The sequence below is a fragment of the Rhinolophus hipposideros genome (assembly GCF_964194185.1).
Source record: "Rhinolophus hipposideros genome assembly, chromosome: 10".
In the NCBI taxonomy this organism is placed as follows: domain Eukaryota; kingdom Metazoa; phylum Chordata; class Mammalia; order Chiroptera; family Rhinolophidae; genus Rhinolophus; species Rhinolophus hipposideros.
The window spans coordinates 8,862,499-8,882,695 of NC_138056.1; the positions used below are offsets into that span (position 1 = coordinate 8,862,499).

Consider the following 20,197-nt stretch of genomic DNA (forward strand, 5'->3'; position numbering starts at 1 on the left):
GTAAGATAAACAGAACTCTTGACCCCTCTCTGGGCTGTGGGGAGAGGGCTGCCTGCCCAAGATCCTTCTGCTCTTGGCCACCTGGGGGCCAGAGCACCCCCGAACACCCTCCAAGGTGAGGTGGGCCTGGCAACTGGTGAGCTGGTGAGGCCTGTGCTCAGGCTGCAGACACAGCTTTCCCCAGCCGTCCACTTACCGCCAAAGGGAGCGTCCATGATGGCGCAGGCGGGCAGGCGGGTGGCATCGCAAGCAGGGACACTTGCTCAGAGGCAGGGCCAGGCTCCCCTCCCGCCCCGTGGGGAAACAATAGCCAGCGCCAGGGAGTATTTGACCAGCGATAATCAGGGCCTGTTGGGCGGCCACTGGCCCCCTCCCTCTCTTGCTCCCTCCCTCCCCGATAAGGCCGCCCCAACCACTTGCCCAAACCCCAGAGGGGGAGGGCGGTGCCCGCTGGACTCACCATTCACCTGCTGGGGGGAGTAGGCTTCGGAGCCCGAGTCTGGGGGAGAGTCCGGCAGTGTGCTGCAGGAGAGGAGGAAGGGGGTGTCGGAAGGGCAGCTGAGCCCCTGCCTTCAAGCCATGCAGCTCCTCTGTGGGGCAGTGTCCCAGAGACCCCAGAGATACCCACCCTGAGGGGCATTTATCTGTACCAGCCACTTAGGGGTGCCTGGCAGGGCCTGGGGCTGGGTTTTAGGCGGGGGCCTTGGTCTCCTGCTCAGCACCCTCTCAGACCTACTGGGAACGCGGGAGCCAGTAACCAGTGCCCCTGATGATGGCATAGGCATGCAAGAGCTCTCTCCCCAGTATTAGGGGCCAAGTCTGCTCCTCCCTTCCTGTACCCACCGAAGCCTCCACTTCCTGGAAATGTGGGGTCCTAGGGGGCTGGGCCTGGGGAGTTTCAGCAGGTCACTGAGGGGCTGCCCCACCAGGGGCAGGTGTGGGCTTGGCAGGGAGCCCGCTCCACTGAGCCTGGGTTTATTTTTTTCTTGCAGATTTTATCAGTGGCTTGAGCGAAAGAACAAACTCAACCCTGAGAGGTCAACACGTCCTGCGTGAACCCTGCACTCGTCCATTGAGGAGTAGGCTGTGGCCACACAGGGATCCAGCTCTCTGGCCATCCCTGGTCCCCACATCTGGAGAGACTGCTCACTGCTATGCCCAGGCAGCTGCCTGAGGCAGCCGAGCCATCGTGCATACAGCCAGGGGCTGATCCTAGAGTCCTGTGCTCCCCTGGATAAGCCGCCCACCCAATCCCACAGGCTATGTGAGGATGACAGAGAAAGTGATGCATGCCGGGGACTGAACCCTCACTGAGGCCCTGGGCCGGGCAGACTCGGCCTCTCCAGCTCCACACCCATCGTCTCCCACCTGCTCCCTGCACTTCCCTGACAGCGGCCTTGGGTTTCTCTATTGTGTCAAGGTCTTTCACACCCTCCAGTCCCTGCAATCAAATGCCCCAATCCATGGGCCCTCGTGTTCTTTCCTCGTACTCTTCACAGTCCTTGATGTGGTGATTTATTGACTAATAACTTCCTCCCCAGACAGCAGGAGGGACGCGTCTGTCTTGTTTACCACCTAGACAGGGCCTGGCAGGGGTGGGGCAGGGAAAGGCCCAGGCCACACAGGCCCCGCGTGGCTCTGGACCAGCCCTTTCCCTGAGAAATGACCTCTGTGTGTCACTAGAATCCTGCTACGAGGAGCAGCAGAGCTTTACTGGAAAGCCAGTTTTGGGGTTCCCCAGGAGCAGTTTAGTGGGGATGGTGAATGAACTCACACAAAGAGGTATGAGGTACAGTGGCGAGCCCCCAGTAGGTGCTTATTACATGTTAGTTCTCTTCCCTCCAACCTTCCCTTAGGGGTCTGCGGCTTAGGGATGAGCTCTCAGCCTCAAGCTCTCTGTAGCTCATCCCTGGCACCCCAGCTCACCTCTACTGCCCAACCCCTATAAGTTAGGAAACAGCTACCATGCCCCCAGCACTTCCTCTGTGCTTCCTCTGTGCTTCCTCCCTTCATTTCCACCATCACCTGAAGGGGTTCACTTTACAGAGAAGACGCTGAGGCCGACCGAGGTGGTGGTTACCAAGGCAGAAGCCTGGCGATGATGGAACAGGGACAGAGCCAGGCTGTCTGGGTGGTGTCTTGTTCCCAGCACCCAATTTTTCTTCCACCCAGTGACAGGATCTCTACCCGTAGCTGGGCAACCCAGAATTTTCTCGAGCCCCTCTTCCCTGGAGCCTGGGCAGGGCTGGTGGCCACCCGGAACCTTTGGTTACAGCCAGGCCCAAGCTGAGCCCTTGAGTCAGGACCCTGGTGTGGACCAGAGGCGATGTGGGGGGAGTGCCTGCGAGACTGGCTTGGGTCGGGGGGAACTTCAGGTACCACACCTGTACCATCAGCAATTCCCTGCGACCACAATAAATAAAGGCTCCCTGCACGAGTGACGGATGAGGCTGGCACAATGAGTGGAGTTTGTGTGCATGCGTGTGCACACGCGTGTGTAGGCATGCACATATGTATAGGTGTGCACGCATGTATAGGTGTTCCCATGAACATAAACAATCTCGGCCTCTCGTCTCAACCCCTCCTGTCCACTCTCCACACGGATCTAAGAGATTTCTCTAGCACTTACATCAGCCCTCACCACTCTGCTGCCCACGACCTCAGGACAAAGCCCTATGTGCCTCCTCAGCATGCCCTGACCTGCCCCCCTGACCTGCCCACGGCAGCCCAGTCACCGCTGCCAGGCCCTGGCCAGCTCCTCCCAGGCCCTTGGTCACTGGCCCCACACCCTGCCTGCCCCCTGTGCACCTGCATCTAACCCCCCTCCCCCACCACGCTCCCTGCCCTCACTCACCCTGGGGCATAGGGAGCCTTGGGCTCAGCCTTGATGGGGGGCCCAGAGCCCCCCAGGAAGGGTTTGGGAGCGGTGCCCATGCCATTGTTGTTGTTGCAGTTGAGCGGGGTGCTGTAGCTCGGGGGTGGGAGGGGGCCATGGCGCCCTGGGGAGGGTCCACCCCCAGGGGGGCTCAGGTGGTGGACCCCGCTGGAGCCGGGGATCACTGGCTGCCCGTGGGGGTAGGAGGCCGCACTGGTTGGAGCAGAGATGTCAGGGAAGCAGCTGTGGAGAAGGGAGGAAGCTCAGCGCCAACCAGGACCCAGCCCCTCCCCAGACCCCCACCGGCAGGGCAGGGTGCAGACTGCAGAGTGCAGAGGGCTCAGCCACTGGCAAAGGAGGAGGAGCTGCTTTCAGAGGCGGGGCCCTGTCACACCTCCCCGTGAAAGGTGGATGCCAGAGGGGTTAGGGGTGGGGCTGAGGCTGTCCTGGGGCCACTCACAGGTCGGTGGCGTCCTCCTTGCTGATGTACTCCTCCAGGATACTGGTGTCTATGTTGGAGGGCTCCAGGGCTCCATTGATGTCGTGGCCTGCAGGGGAGGGCCAGATGTCAGCTGGGGAGGGCTACAGCTCCTAGGCCTCTGGGCCCAGCCCTGCAACTCTCCCCAGGCTGGACCCTCCAAAAAATACACTCCACTCCTCCCCATCTGTGTATCCATCCCTGCGGGGGTGGGGGGACTCCTTCATCTTCCACCACCTGACACCCCTCCAGGAGGCATTGACCGCCCCCAGCTCACAAGACCACCTGGCATCTCCAAGGAGGGGAAGGGCCCAGAGTGCAGAGCTGGGACAGACAAGCCACTTCCTGCCCTCCAAACATGAACAAGTCCCTTCCTCTCTTCTATAAAATGGGGGTAACTGTCCCCCTGACTTATGGGGTACTGTGAGGAGCAAACAAGGTGCCTCACTGTCAAGTGCCCAGCCCTCCAGTAGTCAGTTGTAGATAGCCCAGCTGGTGGTTACCCAGAAGCCATGTGGCCTGGCTAGGGTGGACCCTACATCCTGGGGGAGCCTCCTGCACCCCAGGCCCAGCTGCAGATGGAGAGGGAGTGGGGATCAGAATCAGGAATGCCCAGCCCAGACTACTCTGATTGCATATGCCCATCACCCCATAATGGGGTTGGGGAGCTTAGCCCTGGTTTTGCAGAGGCGAGAGGCCCAGAGAGGTAAGGGCTTGCTCTAGCTTTACGGAGGGGAAATGATGGCGGCCTGGGCTCTGCTCCTCCACCCGCCCTCTCCTGGGCCGTCCTCACTGGCCGCAGCCCCACAGAGGGGAGGTACCCACAGAAAAGGCAGCCCGGTGATCTTGGGCATCAGTGGGAGGACAGGGGGAGGTGCTGGCCCTTCCCCTCCCAGGGTCACCTTGCAGGGGGAGCGGGAGGGCGGGGTGATAAGGGGGCTGACGTGGGAGATGCGTCAACCCCGATAATGAAGGACGGCCCCACCCACTGTTGACCTGGGCTGGCCAGTCCACTGAGGCAGAAGACACCCTCCCGCAGGCCCCTGGAGCCTGAGTCTGGAGTCTTCACTTCATGCCCCCTCCCTCCCCTGGTGAGCCCTGAGAACAGAGCTCAGACAGGTCCAGGAACAAGTCCTGGCTCACCTACTCCCTGCTGTGTGACACTGGGCAGGTCATATACCACTCTGAACCTCAGTCTCCTCAGTAAAATGGGGACATGAACAGGTAACGCTTTAGGGGGTCATTTTGAGCATGAAACAAGTTAAGGTACGTAAGGTGCTGGGCACAGAGTGCGTGCTCAGCAAACAGAGCGGCCGTCCTCACCCCCCAATCCCCAGAGCCCTGGGGTCCCCAGGAGCCCCCTGCCCAGGCCCCTTCCTGGCCCATGGCCAGAATTTCAAGAATGCTGAGCCCTGCTTAGGTGATTAATGAGTGGCTAAGCTCTCCTAGGAGTCACGCGCTGCTGGGACAGGCCCTCCTGCTGTCCCCACCCCTGGCTCACCCAGAGGGGAACAAGGGACACCCACCAAGCACCGCCAATGGCCATTTAGGGTCCCATACAGTCAGGGCAAGAAGAGCTTTTCAAGCCAGGAATGACCAGTCTGCATGCAGAGGTTCTAGAACTCCCGTCTATGCTCTGGCCCCCGCCACATCCTTCCCTGTTAACCAAAGGTCCCATTTATTGAGCGCCTACTGTGTGCCCGGCACTGTCGGAGCCAAGTACATGCATAATCATAGGAGATTATCACACGCAAGGCATCCCGCAGCTCTTCATGTGCATGTGATGCTTAACCCTCCCAACCTGCACCGGTGAGACGGTGAGATGGTGAGACGGTGAGATGGTGAGACGGTGAGATGGTGAGATGGTGAGACGGTGAGATGGTGAGATGGTGAGGTGACGAGATGACGAGATGACGGTGACAGCAGCTCATCCTGATTGAATGCCTGCCCGGCCCTCACTATTCTAAGTGCTTTGCAGGTTTACCTCCCGATCACCCCTGCAGACTTGGTGTTATTAGCATCATTCCCTTTGTTAAGAGAGGGCAAGTCTCTTGCCGGAGGAAACACAGCGGGAAGTCAAACCCAGGTGCAGGGGCCTGACGACAATGGGAAAGGTGTGGCTGGTGGTCACTGAGACTTCCCCGCCATCCTGGGCTGCCCTACCCATTGGGCTGGGAGGTTCCTGAGGGAGGATCAAACACAAGAGATGGGGAGGGAAGGGGTGCTGGAGCATCACCCCCACCCGGGCCGCTGATGCTGCAGGTTTTCCAGACTGAACTTGGAATCTACAATGAATGATGGGGTGATGGAGTCATGGTGTTGCTATTTATAACAGGCTAGGCCCCCCCTTCCTTCCCCCTCCTCCCCTGGCCAGGAGTGTTCCTAATCACCCCTAATCCTCCTGCCCACCTCCCCTAGGATAGGGGGGGCCTCAGGCAGAGGCATCCTGGGAGACCCTAACGAGAACCAGATGTGGTTGGGGGAGGAGAGACCCTCCCGTGCCAGGGGCCGGGTGGACGGGAGGATGAAGGAGGGAGGAGGGAGCCACTGGGGCAGGGTGGGGGTGGGCCATTGGGTGGGAGAGAACTTTAAGCTTTGGGGGTTGGTGGGCCTCCTGAGGAACACTGACCCCACATCTTCTCCTCTGGGAGCCCTCGAGGCCTGTCTGGTTTTCCCCCCACACAGCCTGGCCTAAAGGGTCCAGCTACCAGGCAGATACCCCCAGCCTGCCCCATGAACCACACTGGAGATTTCCCCAACATTCCAAGAGGATAGGGTGGGGGTGGGGGCTTGTGGGAGCCCAGGGATTTCTGAGGCTGGGGCAGAGCCCCCAAGAACCCTGGAGGAAGGCAGTGCCTCTGGGCACATTCTTGGGGGTAACCCCTGCCCCACTGCTCCCCAAAGAGCCCTGCAACATCACTGAGCCAAAGACAGACCCCTGCCTGCAGGAAACTAAGTGTGTCTCCTGCTGATCCTCAAGACCTCCTGGGGAGATGGAGAGGCTGCCCAAGACGACCCCACCCCCCACCAGAATGTGGCACCACCAGGTCACAAACCAGACCCCTGCCCTCCCCCGCCTTAAACTCATCAACAACTTCCCATTGCCCAGGGTGACCAGAGCCCTCCTCAGTCCAAGGCCTGGCACGGTCAGCCCCCTGCTTGCCCCCACAGCCTCCTCTCCTGCCCCAGTTCTATCTGCAACTCTCCATGGCGCAGCCCTGCCTCATTACGTCCCCCTCCTCACCCCCTCACCCCCCACACCTACATCAGGCCCTCTGCACATGCTTCCCCCTCTGACAGAGAAAGCCCATTCCTACTTGCTCTTTAGGTTTTGGCTTAAACGTAAATTTCTCCAAGAGGCCATCTCTGACTCTCCCATCCTCTTGAGTGGCGGCCTCCTTTCTACTTTCTCATCAGGCTCTTTGTTCTCCTGCCTGGCACAGTCCTCATAGGTGGGTGGAGAGTCTGTCCACTGCCTGCCCACTGCCCACAGCAAACACTCACCAAATGGTCACTCTGTGCCCAGCCCCACGCTACATACTTTGCATGGCTCATATTTAATTTTTGTAACAACCCTATGGCATAGGTGGTTTTCTTGTTCTTCATTTTACAGATGAGGAAACAGGATCCGAAAGGATAAATGCCTTGCCATCGCTTACAGATGTGGGAGCTGGGCTGTGAGCCCCGCCCTGTCTGGGGTGAGCTCTGTCTCTCTGGGATACAAGCATCTAGGTCGATAGTAGGCTTGCAATAAATGTTCATGGAATGAACGAGCGAAGTGGCAAGCGGGACACTGGAACCAGGCCGGCCTGGGTCTGGAGACCTCCGCCAGACCGTGCTGTGGTCAGGGGCCAGGGCTAGACACAGCCCCTCCAGGTACCACCGCTGCCCTGCTGAGCTATGCACCCCAGCTGCTCCTCATTAATTAAGTCCTTTATTACTCGCTCTTAACAGAAGCCAGACACTGCCCCTTCCCAGGCAGGTTGGGATTGGGGCTTCAGGAAGGATACCCCCTCCTCCCCTCCTCCCCTCTTCCTTTCCTCTCCTCTCTCCTCCTCCCCTTCTGTACAGCCACCCAGCTGGGCAGGAGGGGAATCGAGGAGACACGAGTCAGGTGTGCAATGAGGGTGGGTGGGGGCCCAGGTGGTCCTCTACCCTGGACCCCTCCCTTCCCCTCCTCCTGGTGCTAATGCCCACCACCACCCCCACCAGCTGTGGCCACTGGCTGAGTCTCGGCCATTGTCCTGGGGGACGGGGGAGGGTGGGGACCCGGCACAGTGGGTGGCTTGTGCCCTGCCCACACCCTCCCCCCTGCCCGTCAATGGGGCACTTGTCAATTCATGCCCCAAACATGGCGGAAATCCCGTCAGCCACGTGGCTGTGGGCAGGGCAGGCCAGGGCCTAAGGATGCTGGCCAGGCCTAGCTGCTCTGAACCTGGGGCCAACAGGGCACGGGGCCCATCCTGCCCGCCCAGTGCCCTGAGTGTCTACCCTACGTGTTGGAATCTGAGGGGCACCCTGGCTCTAGGCAATGGCAGGGGATAAGGGTGGTAGTGGTCAGGGGACTGCCCACCTTGGCACCCCCATGATGCTCTAAGGCACCCCCTTCATTGCTGTGTGACCCTCGGCAAGTGACCTGCCCTCCCTGGGCCTGGCTTCCTCTGTAACAGTGGAGCAGGAATTGCAGCATGTTCAGTGAGATGGAGAGAGAGCTGCTCACCCCTACAAGGCCATTCCTCAATCAACATTAATTGCTCTGTTTTCATATCTCCTTTCCTGCCCAGTTGTCCCACTGTCCCCCATGCTTCCCCATCTTCCTGCATATCAGCTCCAGGGAGCCTCTGAGGGGGGCTCTCATCTCCTTCTGAGCCCCTCTGGGGCATGCCCAGGCACCATGCTGTTATTCTGGCACATGTATGGCACAGTCTGGCCTCCAGGCCTTGGGTCTATCCACCACCCACTGCCTGTGGATACGCCTCCTGTGACTGTCTGCCTGCCCCTGCAGCCCCCCCTCAATCACCCCAGCCAAGAGGGCCCCCAGTGCTGTGACTTGTCTCCCAATATTGACTGAGCTCATCAACATGCTCCAAACTAGTTTATACCAGGATAGGGCACCGTGAGCTCTCACCTCCTTTGGTTTAAACTTTCTATCTTTATTAATATGATCTCTGATTAACGTAACTGCCGGCTACCCCTGCTTCAGGCTTCAACTTGTGACCAGAGCCTTCTCACTCAAAATGCCTTCAAGGTCAGATGCTTGATTTTGTAAGCTATCCTTTGCATCTTTGCATCAAATCCCCAGTTAGCCTAGGGATGAATGACAAGGATGTGGCTCTTGAGTCATTGCCACCAGGCCTTAAATCTGAGCCACAGTTGTCTTTGTTCCCTCTCAACTTCTTGCTAAAAAAATGCAGACGATTCCCACATCCTGCCCGCAGAGACCCATCTCCTCCAGGGAACCTGGGATCTTTAGCTCCCAAGCCAGGTCCAACAAAACTGAGCCCAGTAGCTGCAGCCTGGTCTTCGGGAACCCACATTAGTCCCCAAGGACCTCTGCTTTGCTCTGGGGATCCCGAGCCCCGACTGCACAGGCTGAATAGCTCCTGGTGCCCCTAGTCCTCTCCCACAGGGACCAGGGCAGGCCGACCGGGAAAAGGCACCTCTTCCCAAAGGTGGAGTAGAGACCCTAAAGCTTGTGGTGGGGGCAGGTCTCCTCTAGGGTTACCCTTGCCCAGCTGTGTTCACACACCAGCATGTCCCACACACGTGTGTACACAAGGGCACACTCCCAGGCACGTATCCACTGACATGCACGTGACTGTGTACATACAAATACACATATGTACACAGTGGCACATGCCTCCCACACTGACACACACATGCGCCCATCTGTTTAAACAATTATTTCCTGAGTATGGACTGCACCAGGCTCTGGTGGATACAGTAGTAAACAAAATAGACAAAACCTCCTGCCCACATCGAGGTCACATTCTGGAGGCAGAGTCAGATGACAAGATAGATCGGTAAAATCCATAGCCTTTTGGCAGGTGACAAATACTATGGAAAAAATAAAGCCGAGAGGGGGTTGGGTGCCAGGAGAGAGGGGAGGAATTGCAATTCTAAGTAGGATGGTCAGGGTGTGCCTCAATGAGCAAAGACGTGAAGGAGGTGAGCCACATGGGTATCTGGTAAGAGCATTCCAGACGGTGGGCAGCCGGTGCAAAGGCCCTGAGGCACGAGCACGCTTGCGCATGTTCACATCTCAGCCCAGCACACAGACTTATACACGCATGCACACGAATGCTCACTGACCCCGAGGCAGGCCCAGGCCAATGCACCTCCCCATCAGCTCTAGCTGGAGCCAGATCTAACTGAGCAAACTCGGTGTCGAGACCCCAAGGCCCCTGTCAAAGGCAGCCCCCCCTCCACGTTAGTGGGGCAGAGGATGGAGATGCCTGTCCCCTGACCCCAGGCCACGGCCCCAGGAGGGAGAACAACAGAGGGACAGGAGAGCACAGGGGACCGAGAGATGAAGAGGGGAATAAGGGAAGGCCCCGAGGAAGGGAGGGTCCCCAAACTCCACAGAGAGACTGAGGCCATGGGTGTGCATTATGGGGGCTGGAGAGCTCTAAGTAGGATGCGGGGAGACCTTTCCCACCGACGCAGCCTGGAGGCAGAACAGGATGCCTTGGAGCCCCCAGTCCATGGTCCACACCAGCGGGGGCCCTGGGTCCAACTGCCCCCCAACCCTGGGTTTTGCCCTTACTTCCCCTCCCACTCCAGGCCTTGGCACTCTTGGGGTCTCAATGTTTCTGTCACACACCCTTGACCATCTGAGTAAGGGCTCTGAGGTCCAGAGGTCAAGGGGCTGGACAGAAGTCCTGCAGCACAGCCATTAGTGATGAATCAGGACCCTCAGCACCCAAGGACGAGAAGCGCCTTCCCTGTCCCACTCCAGGCTGCCACCCACCTATGACTGACTGCAGGTCAGGAGGCCCAGGGTCCTGTCCCAGCTCTGCTGTGGTCTCCCTGAGAACGCTGACACATCACTTTCCTCTCCTGCCTCAGCGCCCCCTCTCAGAAATGAGGGGACGCCACCTGCACCTCCACTGAGCTCCAGGACTCCTGGAGACAACATATGCAAAACCGCTGGGCTCGGTGTGGCAGGTATAGACAAAGAACAATCAAGCCCCTTCCCTCTTGCCCGCCTGCCACACCCCAAGTTCCAATTCTCTGAGGTGGAGGCGGGGCAGGCCCAGCTGGAAGCTGGGAGCAAGCGTCAGAACCAAGCAAAGCCAGACCAATCATGGAGCGGGGTCCCCTACAGAGAGCATGCTCAACAAGGCTAATGGTTTCCTCTCATCCTCATCGCTAGCAGTGGCCCAGAAAGTGTGACGGGCTTTCTCAAAGCACACAGCACCAGCCACAGGCCCCAGTCCAAGCCTGGGGGCACCGACCTACCCTGTGGACCAATAAATCCTCGGTGAGGGCTTAATATCTGCTTTGAGCTTGCTGAACTGGGCTGTGCCTGCCCCGTGTGATTCTAAGCACAACCCAGGCTGACATTTGTGGAACGTTACTGCACCAGGCAGTGTACTAGGCCCCTCACAGGCCTCAGTTTACCGAATCCCCCAGAAACCCTGAGAGGTAGGCACTGTGACCACAGTTGTACTCCCATTGTACAGAGGAGAAAATGGAGGTATAGAGGTGCGGTGATATGCCCAGAGAAGGACCGTAGGTGAGCAGCAGAGCTGGGGACAGACCCCGGCAGCAGACCTAGTCAGTGTATCAGACCATCACAGCATCCAACCCCTGGACCCAACTGAGGGGCCACACCCAGTGACAGCAGGGGCTAGAGGCTCTGAGGTGGGAGAGGAGGCTCCCCCATACACACACCCAGTCTGGGAGGGAAACTGAGGCCCAGAGGAGGAAGCTGTGAGGAGGAAGAAGGTGGAAAGGAAGGGCAGGCAGGCTAGGTGGGGCGGGGCCACCACGTTAATGATTCAGTTAATGATTTCTGCTCCCAGTCCTTATCAGGAGTGCAAAGTCCAAGGGCACCAGCCAATCAGTGGCCCAGCTGGGCTGTTACCCAGCAGCCTCTGATGCCAGACCCCCCTCCCAATCTTGTAAGCCCTTGGGAGTCAGGGAATGGGGGCCAGGTCCCCAGGAGGAGGCCATTCCGCATGGAGTGGCCTGTCTTCTCCACCTCCCCCCCAAACATCCTGCTTGGCTTTGCTTGAGACCCCTAGGCGCCCTCTGCCAAGACCCCCAGAATAAGGAGAGGCCCTGCTCGTCTCCCCTGAAATGATCCCAGGCCCTCCCAGAGAGCTGGCTTCCTGGGGGGCCTCCCCTCTCCCTGTGCCTCTGTTCACATAACCATTGTTGCCTCCATATTCCCTGAGAACATTTCCTGCCCTCCTTTCCCCCCACCCCCGTGTGTCCCTGCGCTGAGTGTTGGGGACAAGAGGATGAGTCAGGTCCCCCACTACTACTTCCCCTGCAGCTGGACTCAGGACCTGGGGAGGGGGGGCTAGGATAGGAGTCCTCCCAGGGGCTCTGGGTAGAGCCAGGAGACACCCCATCTCATTTCCTTGAGAGTCAGGGTTCTGGCTGTCTCCCCCATCCACCTGCTCCCTGAGTCAGATAGACAGGCTGACATGGGACACAGTGCCACCCATCACACACCCCAGCTCAGCCCCAGCCTCCCATCCAGGGTGGCCATCCTCTGCTACAGTCATCAGGCAGTCTCCTCCTGGGCCGTCCTCCTGCCCTCGGGAGGCAGAGCTGCTGGTCCCCACAGGAAGGCCACCCTCCCTGCCCTAAGTTCCTGGTGGCAGGGGAGAGAGCAGGGGGGCTGGGTGTCAGCTCTAGAAAACACTGGCTAACCCCCTTCTCTCAGAGCATGGGTCTTGGCCCCTGGGCACAAAGGGCCAATGCTATGCCCCTCCCCCATCCCAGAGCTGGGGGAAAGGTGGCTTTTCAACCAGCATCTTGGTACTCTAGGGGGTTGTGGGGGGTCCAGCCCCCTATGTCCAGTGTACATATTCCATATCACATAGGAGGCCATGAGTTTGTCTTTGTTTGGTGGCTTAAAAAAAAAAAATCACACGGGAAGCCCCATCTCTGGTCCAGTCGATCTGCCCACCCAGGAGGGGACATGATGCCAGAGAAGGGAAGTTACCAGCCCAAGCCACCCATCAAGCCTAGAAGGAGTGAAAACCCAGCCTCTAGAAGCTGCGTGGAGGTCCCTCAACCTCTCCACAGCCTTTCTAGTACCTGCTGGAAGCCCAGCTTCCCTCAGTCTCTATGGTTTCCTCCACACTTGCCTGCTTTCTGCGGGTACTGGCTGCTCACACAAGCCCCATGTGCCTGTGCCCCTGGAGCCTGGGGCCGGCACCCTCCCCCTTCTATTTCATGCTCCTTCCCAAGGCTGAGATGAGGCTCATCAGAGCTGAAGACATCGAGATCTTCTCTGCCACCCCTTCCTGTTTTGCAGGTGAGGAAAAGGGGCCCAGAGAAGGCGAGAGCTCTGCACAGGGTCACACAGCTCTCGGTGGCCCAGCCTTCACTGGAACCTCTCAGGTCCTATCGGGATCCTCTGATGCTGCCTTTTCTCTGTCCCTGAATAGGCTCTAGCCTGTCAATGTGACAGACACGTTGTTACCTGCTGGGAGCCAGGGCATCCCGCCTAGAGGGTCCCCTCTCTGTAGGCCCTATGCTCACCCAGCTGGACGGCTACAGCCTCCCCTCCAGGGGATTAGCAGGGCAGTCACGGGGGCCCAGCTGTACCAGCCTCGAGGGGGCCGCCCTGTCCCAGCCTCTCACCCAAGGCCTAAAGTGCCTTAGCCACCGGCCCACCACCCTAGGGCGGGCACAGCCTGGCTCATCTGCACTGGCCAGTAGCAGGACATATGCCCAGTGTGCCATGTCAGATGAGGGGCCACAATGTGTCCCAGAGTGGGAAGCATAGATCCTGCCTCCTGTACCCACTGTCCAGAGGGAGTGACCAAGGCCAAGCGGGAAGCGGATGAGAACTCAGGTGTCCCCAGCCCAGAGTGCGAGAGCGCACATTGCTCCTACGCTCTCAGGAAGAACGCATCCACACGCAGATAAGCACAGCTTCTGGCCCCCGGGCACTTCAAGTGTACACTCATGAACACACGCTGGCCCCACTCACTGCTCCCAGGCTCTCCCTAACACCCACACGCGGTCGCATACACCACTGCCCACCTGATTCCCTGCCAGGCTGCCCCTCCCACGTGGCCCTGGAGACCCCGGCCCTTAGCACCCCGCCTTCCTCCCTTCTCAGGCTCTGGGAACACTTCTCCAGCCCCTGGCTCCCTCCGGGCGCTCCTCAGCCAGCAGCTCCACACCCCCCTGCTCCCCACAGACATTCTTGAGTCTCCTCTTATCTCTCTGGAGGGAGCAGCATAACCTCCTGGCCAGGCCCGCCAGGCCAGGCGCATGGCTGAGCTGTGGCGTCAGCCCCCACCCCCCACCCATGGGCAGGAGGGAAAGTTTGGCTCAGGAGACAGGGAGCCCGGGCCAGTCAGGCCCACCCCTCTGCCAGGGCCCAGATTCTGGGGGAGGAGGTGTGGGGATATCTGCGGGAAGCAAGGGGGCCTGGCCCACAGGTCATCCCAGCTACTAGCAGGCTCAGGGCACCCCCAAAAGAGTATCCCCCAAGCCAGGACTAGTGTGCCCTTCCTGCCTCCCCAGGGGCCTCAGCTCCCATAAAGCCCCTCAAGGGGTCCTAAAGGATGAACAGTGTCTGGGAAGAACGAGAGCCCTTAGGACCCTCAAATGGCCCAACGAACTCAGGTTGAACAATTTAATCTAGTTCAAACCTGATTTCTTGGGGTCTAGGTCAGCTGGGGTGTCCTGAATCCTGGCATGGGGAGGCCTGAGGCTTGGGGATATCCTGACCTGGGCTGCTCAGCAAGCAGGAGTGGACAGCAGCTCCCACCCCCAAGTCACAGAGAGGGAAAAACTGAGGCAAAGAAGGACCTTCCGCTCTCCCGCATGGGACTCCAAAGGAATCTGGGCACTGCGCTTGGAACTGGAACCCTGATTCCAGGCCCTGTGGCCCCAAAGCCCCAGCACAGTGCCCGGTGGGGCAGGTTCATCCTAATGGAAGGCTCTGAATCACTAGTTCTGGGTTCTGAATGCACTGAGGAGCAGGACGTGGGCTTAGAGACTGGGGAGAGGGTAGGACAGAGGCTGGGCTCCCCAAGTTGGTGGAAAAAGGCACAAAAGGGGCCAGAAGGCCTGGCGAGATGCTCCAGTGAGGGGCTGAGCAGCGGGCGGGCGGGGCAGACATCAGCCTGCACCTCTGCCTTCCCCTTCCACACTCCGTCCCCTCCCTCCTGAAGCCAGCACCCAGGAGGAGAGGGACAGCCCTGGAGGAGGGGCACAGGTTACTCCCGAAATGGAAAGGGGTGTTGGTCAGACATAAGAGAAGACCTCCAAAACCACTGTGTGTGGGGAGCCGGGCGGTGGGGGGGGGCAAGTATAGAAGAAAATATTGTAGGGTGTGTGTCGATTCCAGCCCTGAAAGGGTGTTATCAGGGTCAAGGTGAGGGGGGAGGTCACTCCTGGGGTAGGGAGCGCAGCCAGAGGAGGCAAAGCTCGAGGGACAGGTGTAGACAACAGAGCCCTTAGGAGTGTCAGAGGGCTGGCAGGATGCAGGTCATAGCTTTGGGACGGTCCCAGAGTGGATAAGGTGGTGGCTGGCAGCAGAGTCACCAACTTCAAGGAGGTTCCAGCGCAAGGAGAGCATTCAGAGGGTCGGGGGTGGGGGTGGGAGGACCCAGCCCACAGAGGAATGCTGGGGAGGGGTTCCCAGCCCCAAGTAGGAGAGGGGTAGCTGCTTCAAGGGGAATTTCAGCCTTAGAGGAGGAAGCATCCTTGCAGAAAGTGGGTGACAGTCCTGAAGGGGGTCCCAGTTTCAAGGAAGAACAGTGGGGAGGTCCCAGCTCCTAGGTGTCAGGCTGGGGGGAGGGTGGCAACCTGAAAGGCACCCAGGGGGACTGGGTCTCTAGGCAGGGGTCCCAGTCTCTAGGAGGCACTCTGGGGGCTGGGGTGCCAGCTTAAGAAACATGGAAGATCCTAGAAAGTATGCTGGGGCTCTGGGCCTGGAAGGGGGTCTGGGCCTGGATGAGGTTCCAGGGGAGCACAGTAGAGGGTCCCCAGACTCAGGAAGCGGGAAGTGCGCTGGGGGTGGGAGGTGTCAGAATTTAGGTGGGCGGGGGGGCTGCAGGTCCTGGAAGGCAAGAAGGAGGATGGAGCATGAAAGGGGACACAGCTCCGAAAGACTTGTATATTGGGGGACAGGGAGCCCAGCTTTCTGTTGGCTGTGGGTAGTGACCTCCGGGAGACTCCCAGCCCGGGCAGCCAGCACTCGCAGGCTAGTGCCAGCCTAGAGGACACGTCCCGGGGTGGAGGGGGTGGTCCCAGCGTGGTAAAATCACAGTCTTGGGTCCCAGCCCTCGAGGGGACTTCCCAGCGCGAGAGGTTCGCCGCCCCCGCCGGCCCGCGGTCCCTCACCTTCGAAGAAGCGCTGCAGCGCCTCCGTCTCGTCCACCACCTCCATGTCCGGCCTGCCCGGCGTGCACTCCGCCCGGCCCCACTACAGCCCGGCCCGGGGGCGCGGCATCGCCGGCGCGGCCCGCGCGACAGTCCCGGCTCGGCTCCCGCTGCAGTCCCGCGGGTCCGCAGCCGCGCCCGCCCAGCGCGCGGCCCTGGCCCGGCCCCCACCCGCCCCCGGCGCCCCGCGCCCCGCGCCCCGCGCCCCGCCCGCCGCGCTCAGCGCCCCCTGCCGGCCGACCCGCGCCGCAGCCCCGTGGCGGGCAGCGCGGCTCCGCACGCGGCGGTGCAGCAGGATAGATACTTCCCGGAGCGGGGGTCCGGGAGGCCCGGCCTCGTGCGTACAGGCTGGGCGAGGGTCTCCGTGGCTGGGGCTGGGCTCAGCGGCCACTCCCTGGCCTGCAGTCCTCGCCCTCCCTTTGGACAGGGGAAGGCAGCAGGATTCTGAATCTTAGTTTTTCAGAACCATCCTCTATGTCCTTTCCTTACCCGCCCCCATCTCAGCAATAATAGTAATAACCTGCATTTCATGAACATTTGCTATGTGCCGGCCTGCACTGAGCACTTTACAGGAGTTATGTCATTTTGTCCTCATAGATACCCTACCAAGGAGATACTATTCATGCCCATTTTACAGAGGAGGAAACTGAGGCCGATGTGCTGTGTGAGGAAGTGCTGTTTCATATAACTTCTTGTAATGATGGAAATGTCTCCTGTGTTGTCCAATATGATAGCCACTAGCGTTTTGTGGCTACTGAGCACTTGAAACGTGGCTATTGAATGACAGAGGAACTGAATTTTCAATTTGATTTCATTGGAATTGGTTCAGATTTAAATAGCCATGTGTGGCTACAGTATTGGACAGCACAGGTCTGAGGGTTTCGAGGTAATTAGAGCCAAAGCCGGCATTCAGAGCCAGATCCTGGCAGACCTGGGAAACCACCCTCTCAGTGCCCGCTTCCCTGTGTGGTACTGTGAGACCTGAAGATTCTACCTCCAGGCATGTCCTGGGTAAACCCACCACCTTTGTCCCTCTGCCTCCACCGGTGAATGCCTCCTCATCTCTGTCCTGCACAAGTGCACGGCCTCTCTCCTCACTGCTCCTTGTAATCCCCCCAAATCACTTTTTAAAAAAACAAATTAGAGCATCTCATTCCTTTGCTAAAACCTATAGTTTCCCTTTGCACTCAAAACACTACCTAAACCTGTTGCCATGGTTCCTGCGGCCTTGTGTGACCTGCTTGGACCACTCCTTACCTCACCTCTGACTTTTCTCTCCATCGCTCGCTAAGTCACAGCCACAAGGCCTCCTTACCACCTGCCGCAGGGGCTGCACACATGCTGTTTCATCTGTCTACAATGCTTGTCCCAACATGGCTAGTTCCTTCTTATACACAGCAGTCAGGTGTCGGCTCACACCGCACCTCTCTGACACCCTACCTGAACAGTTGCCCCTATTGAGGCCTTTTTTTTCTCACCATAAAAGAGTTTTATTTAGTTTTTGTTACTATCCGTCTCCTTACTCTGTGAGAGTAAGAAGCCCCATGAGGATAAGAGATTTTTCTGGCTTGGTCATTGCTGCAGTTTCAACACTAAGAACGTTACCTGGCACGTAGTAGGTGTCAATAAATTATGTATTGAATCAATGGATGACGGCATCTTCAAACTGCATATTCTTACGCCTCTGAAATCTTGGAAGCAGGGAATCCTGAAATCCCAGACCCAGTGGGATTTCATCTCACTACAGTGGGACCCATCTCACTACAGAATGGCTCAACTCGCTGCCTCTCCAGATCCTCAGATACAGCAAGTCGGAGCTGGAAAAACCTATCCGACTTCACCACTGTTTGACAGGTGATGAAACTGAAACTGAGGGCCAGAGGAGTGGAAGGACTTGCAGGCCAATCAAGTCGCCAGCCTAGCCATCCTAGAGCTCTCAGCTCTGCCTTCAAGTGGCACCCCAGAGGAGAGTGGGGACATGAGCTAGCCTGCTGGGTTGGGATGGGGTGAGAGCCGGGGAAGCTGCTCCCACCCAGGCCATCCACCCTCTCCGCAGTAGCCCGCCATGGGGGAGGGGTAGCTGGTGCCTGAGCCCCAGATGTGGCCCAGTCAGCAGGCCTGTGGTGGCCCACAGAGGAGGGTCAATGCCACGATAGTTCTCGAGCTAGGGGAGGGGGTGCCCAGGCTGGCGTGTGCCTTACAATGAAGTTTTGTCCCCCAGGGGCCTCAAGCTGTTGCTCTTACATATATAGAATGGGATTTTGCTGGAGGGCCCAGCTGTGTGTGCTCCCCCCGAAAGGGGCTGGGCTGAAAGGGGGGAGAGGGCCACACTGAGGCGTCTATTCTTTCCCAGCTGATACACCCCAGAGGTTTTTCTCCCTCTGCAGCCTCCCTTAAGACAATTGTTATTCTTTGCTCTGCCTCTCCCCCACCCGGGTCAGGCCTGCCTGTGGACAAAGTAGACACCCGCCTACACCGTGTGATTTTTTTAAAATGAATTTATTTTAAGAGTTGCCTGGGACCAGCTAGAAAACCGGCTTCTATATAAGCCTCCCCCACCCACAGTTCTTTCCATCATATTCCACGTGGTGCCAAAATGTCCACCATTTAAGGGCCATCTTGATGAGCTAAGCCTTGCCCTTGTGTTGGTCATCAAAGAGTGGGGGTGGGAGGGGGGATACATGTGTTTTATCCCTAACACTCCAACTCCTCAGGCTAAATTATTAAGTCTCTGGTTAGCCTTGAAGTTGGATGGGGCGGGATGGAGTCTTCTGCTAATCCTGTGGGAGCTGGTCTGGTTAGGGGGTTCAGGCCCTGCCATCTCCCCTGACTCCATGAAGCCGCTGAGCAAAGGAGCACGGTCCCCAGGGATTTTCATCTCTGGGCTGGGGGAAAGGGGTGACTGAAATATTCCAGACTCGAGGGCTCAGCCAGGAGTCAAGGCTGCCACCCCCAACTCATCTGGCTGGGGCAGAGGCTGGGGCAGGTCAGTGGCTGGGATCGGTGGGGGAGCCCCAGAGAGCCTTGCATCACCAGGACTTTGAGGGGCTCATCCATGGAGACGAGATCCCATCTGCACCCCCTCCCCACCAAGCTATAATGAGTGAGGGGCAGAGATTTCAGCCTGGGGCCCAACAGATGTGGCTGTCCCCTGTGGCTGGCTCAGCCATTCTCCAAGGCCTGTCCTCTGGTCTTTGGAGGCCTCATTTGCAAATCAGCCTGTTACTCCCTCCTCACGGTGTAGATTAAGTGCCAGGGAAGTGGTGGATAAATGGTGTTTTCTACGGTTCCAGGTTAATGCCCAGTATCTAGCACTGGCCCTTGCGTGGCAGTAGGGCCAGGAGGAGGCGTCAGGACAGAAGGCAACCCTGGGGAAAGGGAGGCAGGGTCTTAGGGGTTAATGAGTAACCAGCTGGAGGCCAGCCCAGGAGAGGGTGGGGCTCAATCCACTGGCCAGGCCTCCCTACTACAGGCCTCTAAGCCTCCCATGGGTCCCCACAGCCCTGGCATCCACCCATTTTACAGAGGAAGCCCAAAGGGTTATAAGTGGGAACTCAGAGAGTCCGTGAGGCCAGAGGCACAGCTTCTCTTGACGAGGGTGAGAGGGCACACCTGGGTCTGGGGACCCTGCAGGGTAACCTCTGTCTCCCTCACAGCTGAGACCTCGCATGAGGGACCATCTAAGGGTCCTGAGTGGGCACTGGGAACCAGAGCGCCAATCCAGCCCCTTGCAGAATCGCCCCTCACGAGAGCCCCTCCCCATGCCACACTCCGCTGTGTGATCTTGGGCAAATTACAGAACTTCTCTGGCCCTCAGTTGCTTCTGTTTCTGCTCCTCTAATTGGATAGGATAATTTGCAAATCATCTGAGACTGTAGGGTGAGAAGAAACTCTGTAAACCATTAGGTGAAGGTAGAGGCCAGAGTCCTAGTCTGGGAGGCCTGGATTCTGGTCCTAGATCTGTCCTCACCACCGGAGTGACTTTGAGCAGGACTTTGCCCTTATCTAGCCTCAGTTGCCTCTTCTGTTCAGAGAGGACTTGGGTGAAGACAGGCACTGTTCTATCACCGTCCCCAACCCCTCACCAAGCAGAATCACTCTGGACTCAAGGGTGGGATGGTGGACAGTGCAGGGAAAGGAAAGGTCAAGGTCAAGTCAAACCTTGGCTGAGTCAGTGCCTGGGCCACACTGCAGGTCACGGTGGGACTGGCTGGAGGAATAGCCCCACCTGGTACGTGGAGAGGGCAGGCCTGGGCATG

At 58.6% G+C, this 20,197-nt stretch overlaps 1 protein-coding gene across 12 annotated transcripts in view; it reads right to left on the reverse strand.

The window, feature by feature from the left end:
* The window catches only part of MYRF (myelin regulatory factor), a gene marked incomplete at its 5' end in the record, with an annotated part of 34,176 nt that extends 18,136 nt beyond the window's left edge, over nt 1–16,040 (reverse strand). For 8 of the 12 annotated variants that reach the window (XM_081064027.1, XM_081064025.1, XM_081064023.1 and 5 more), the window contains 4 exons: nt 461–522; nt 2,855–3,118; nt 3,336–3,423; nt 15,900–16,040. In XM_081064027.1, coding sequence (XP_080920153.1) covers nt 461–522; nt 2,855–3,118; nt 3,336–3,423; nt 15,900–15,945 — 460 coding nt within the window. Of the gene's footprint in view, nt 1–196; nt 316–460; nt 523–2,854; nt 3,119–3,335; nt 3,424–15,899 lie in introns of those variants that run through there. The other 4 variants (XM_081064026.1, XM_081064017.1, XM_081064019.1 and 1 more) reach the window with 4 other exon arrangements.
* Nucleotides 16,041–20,197: the final 4,157 nt, after the last annotated feature.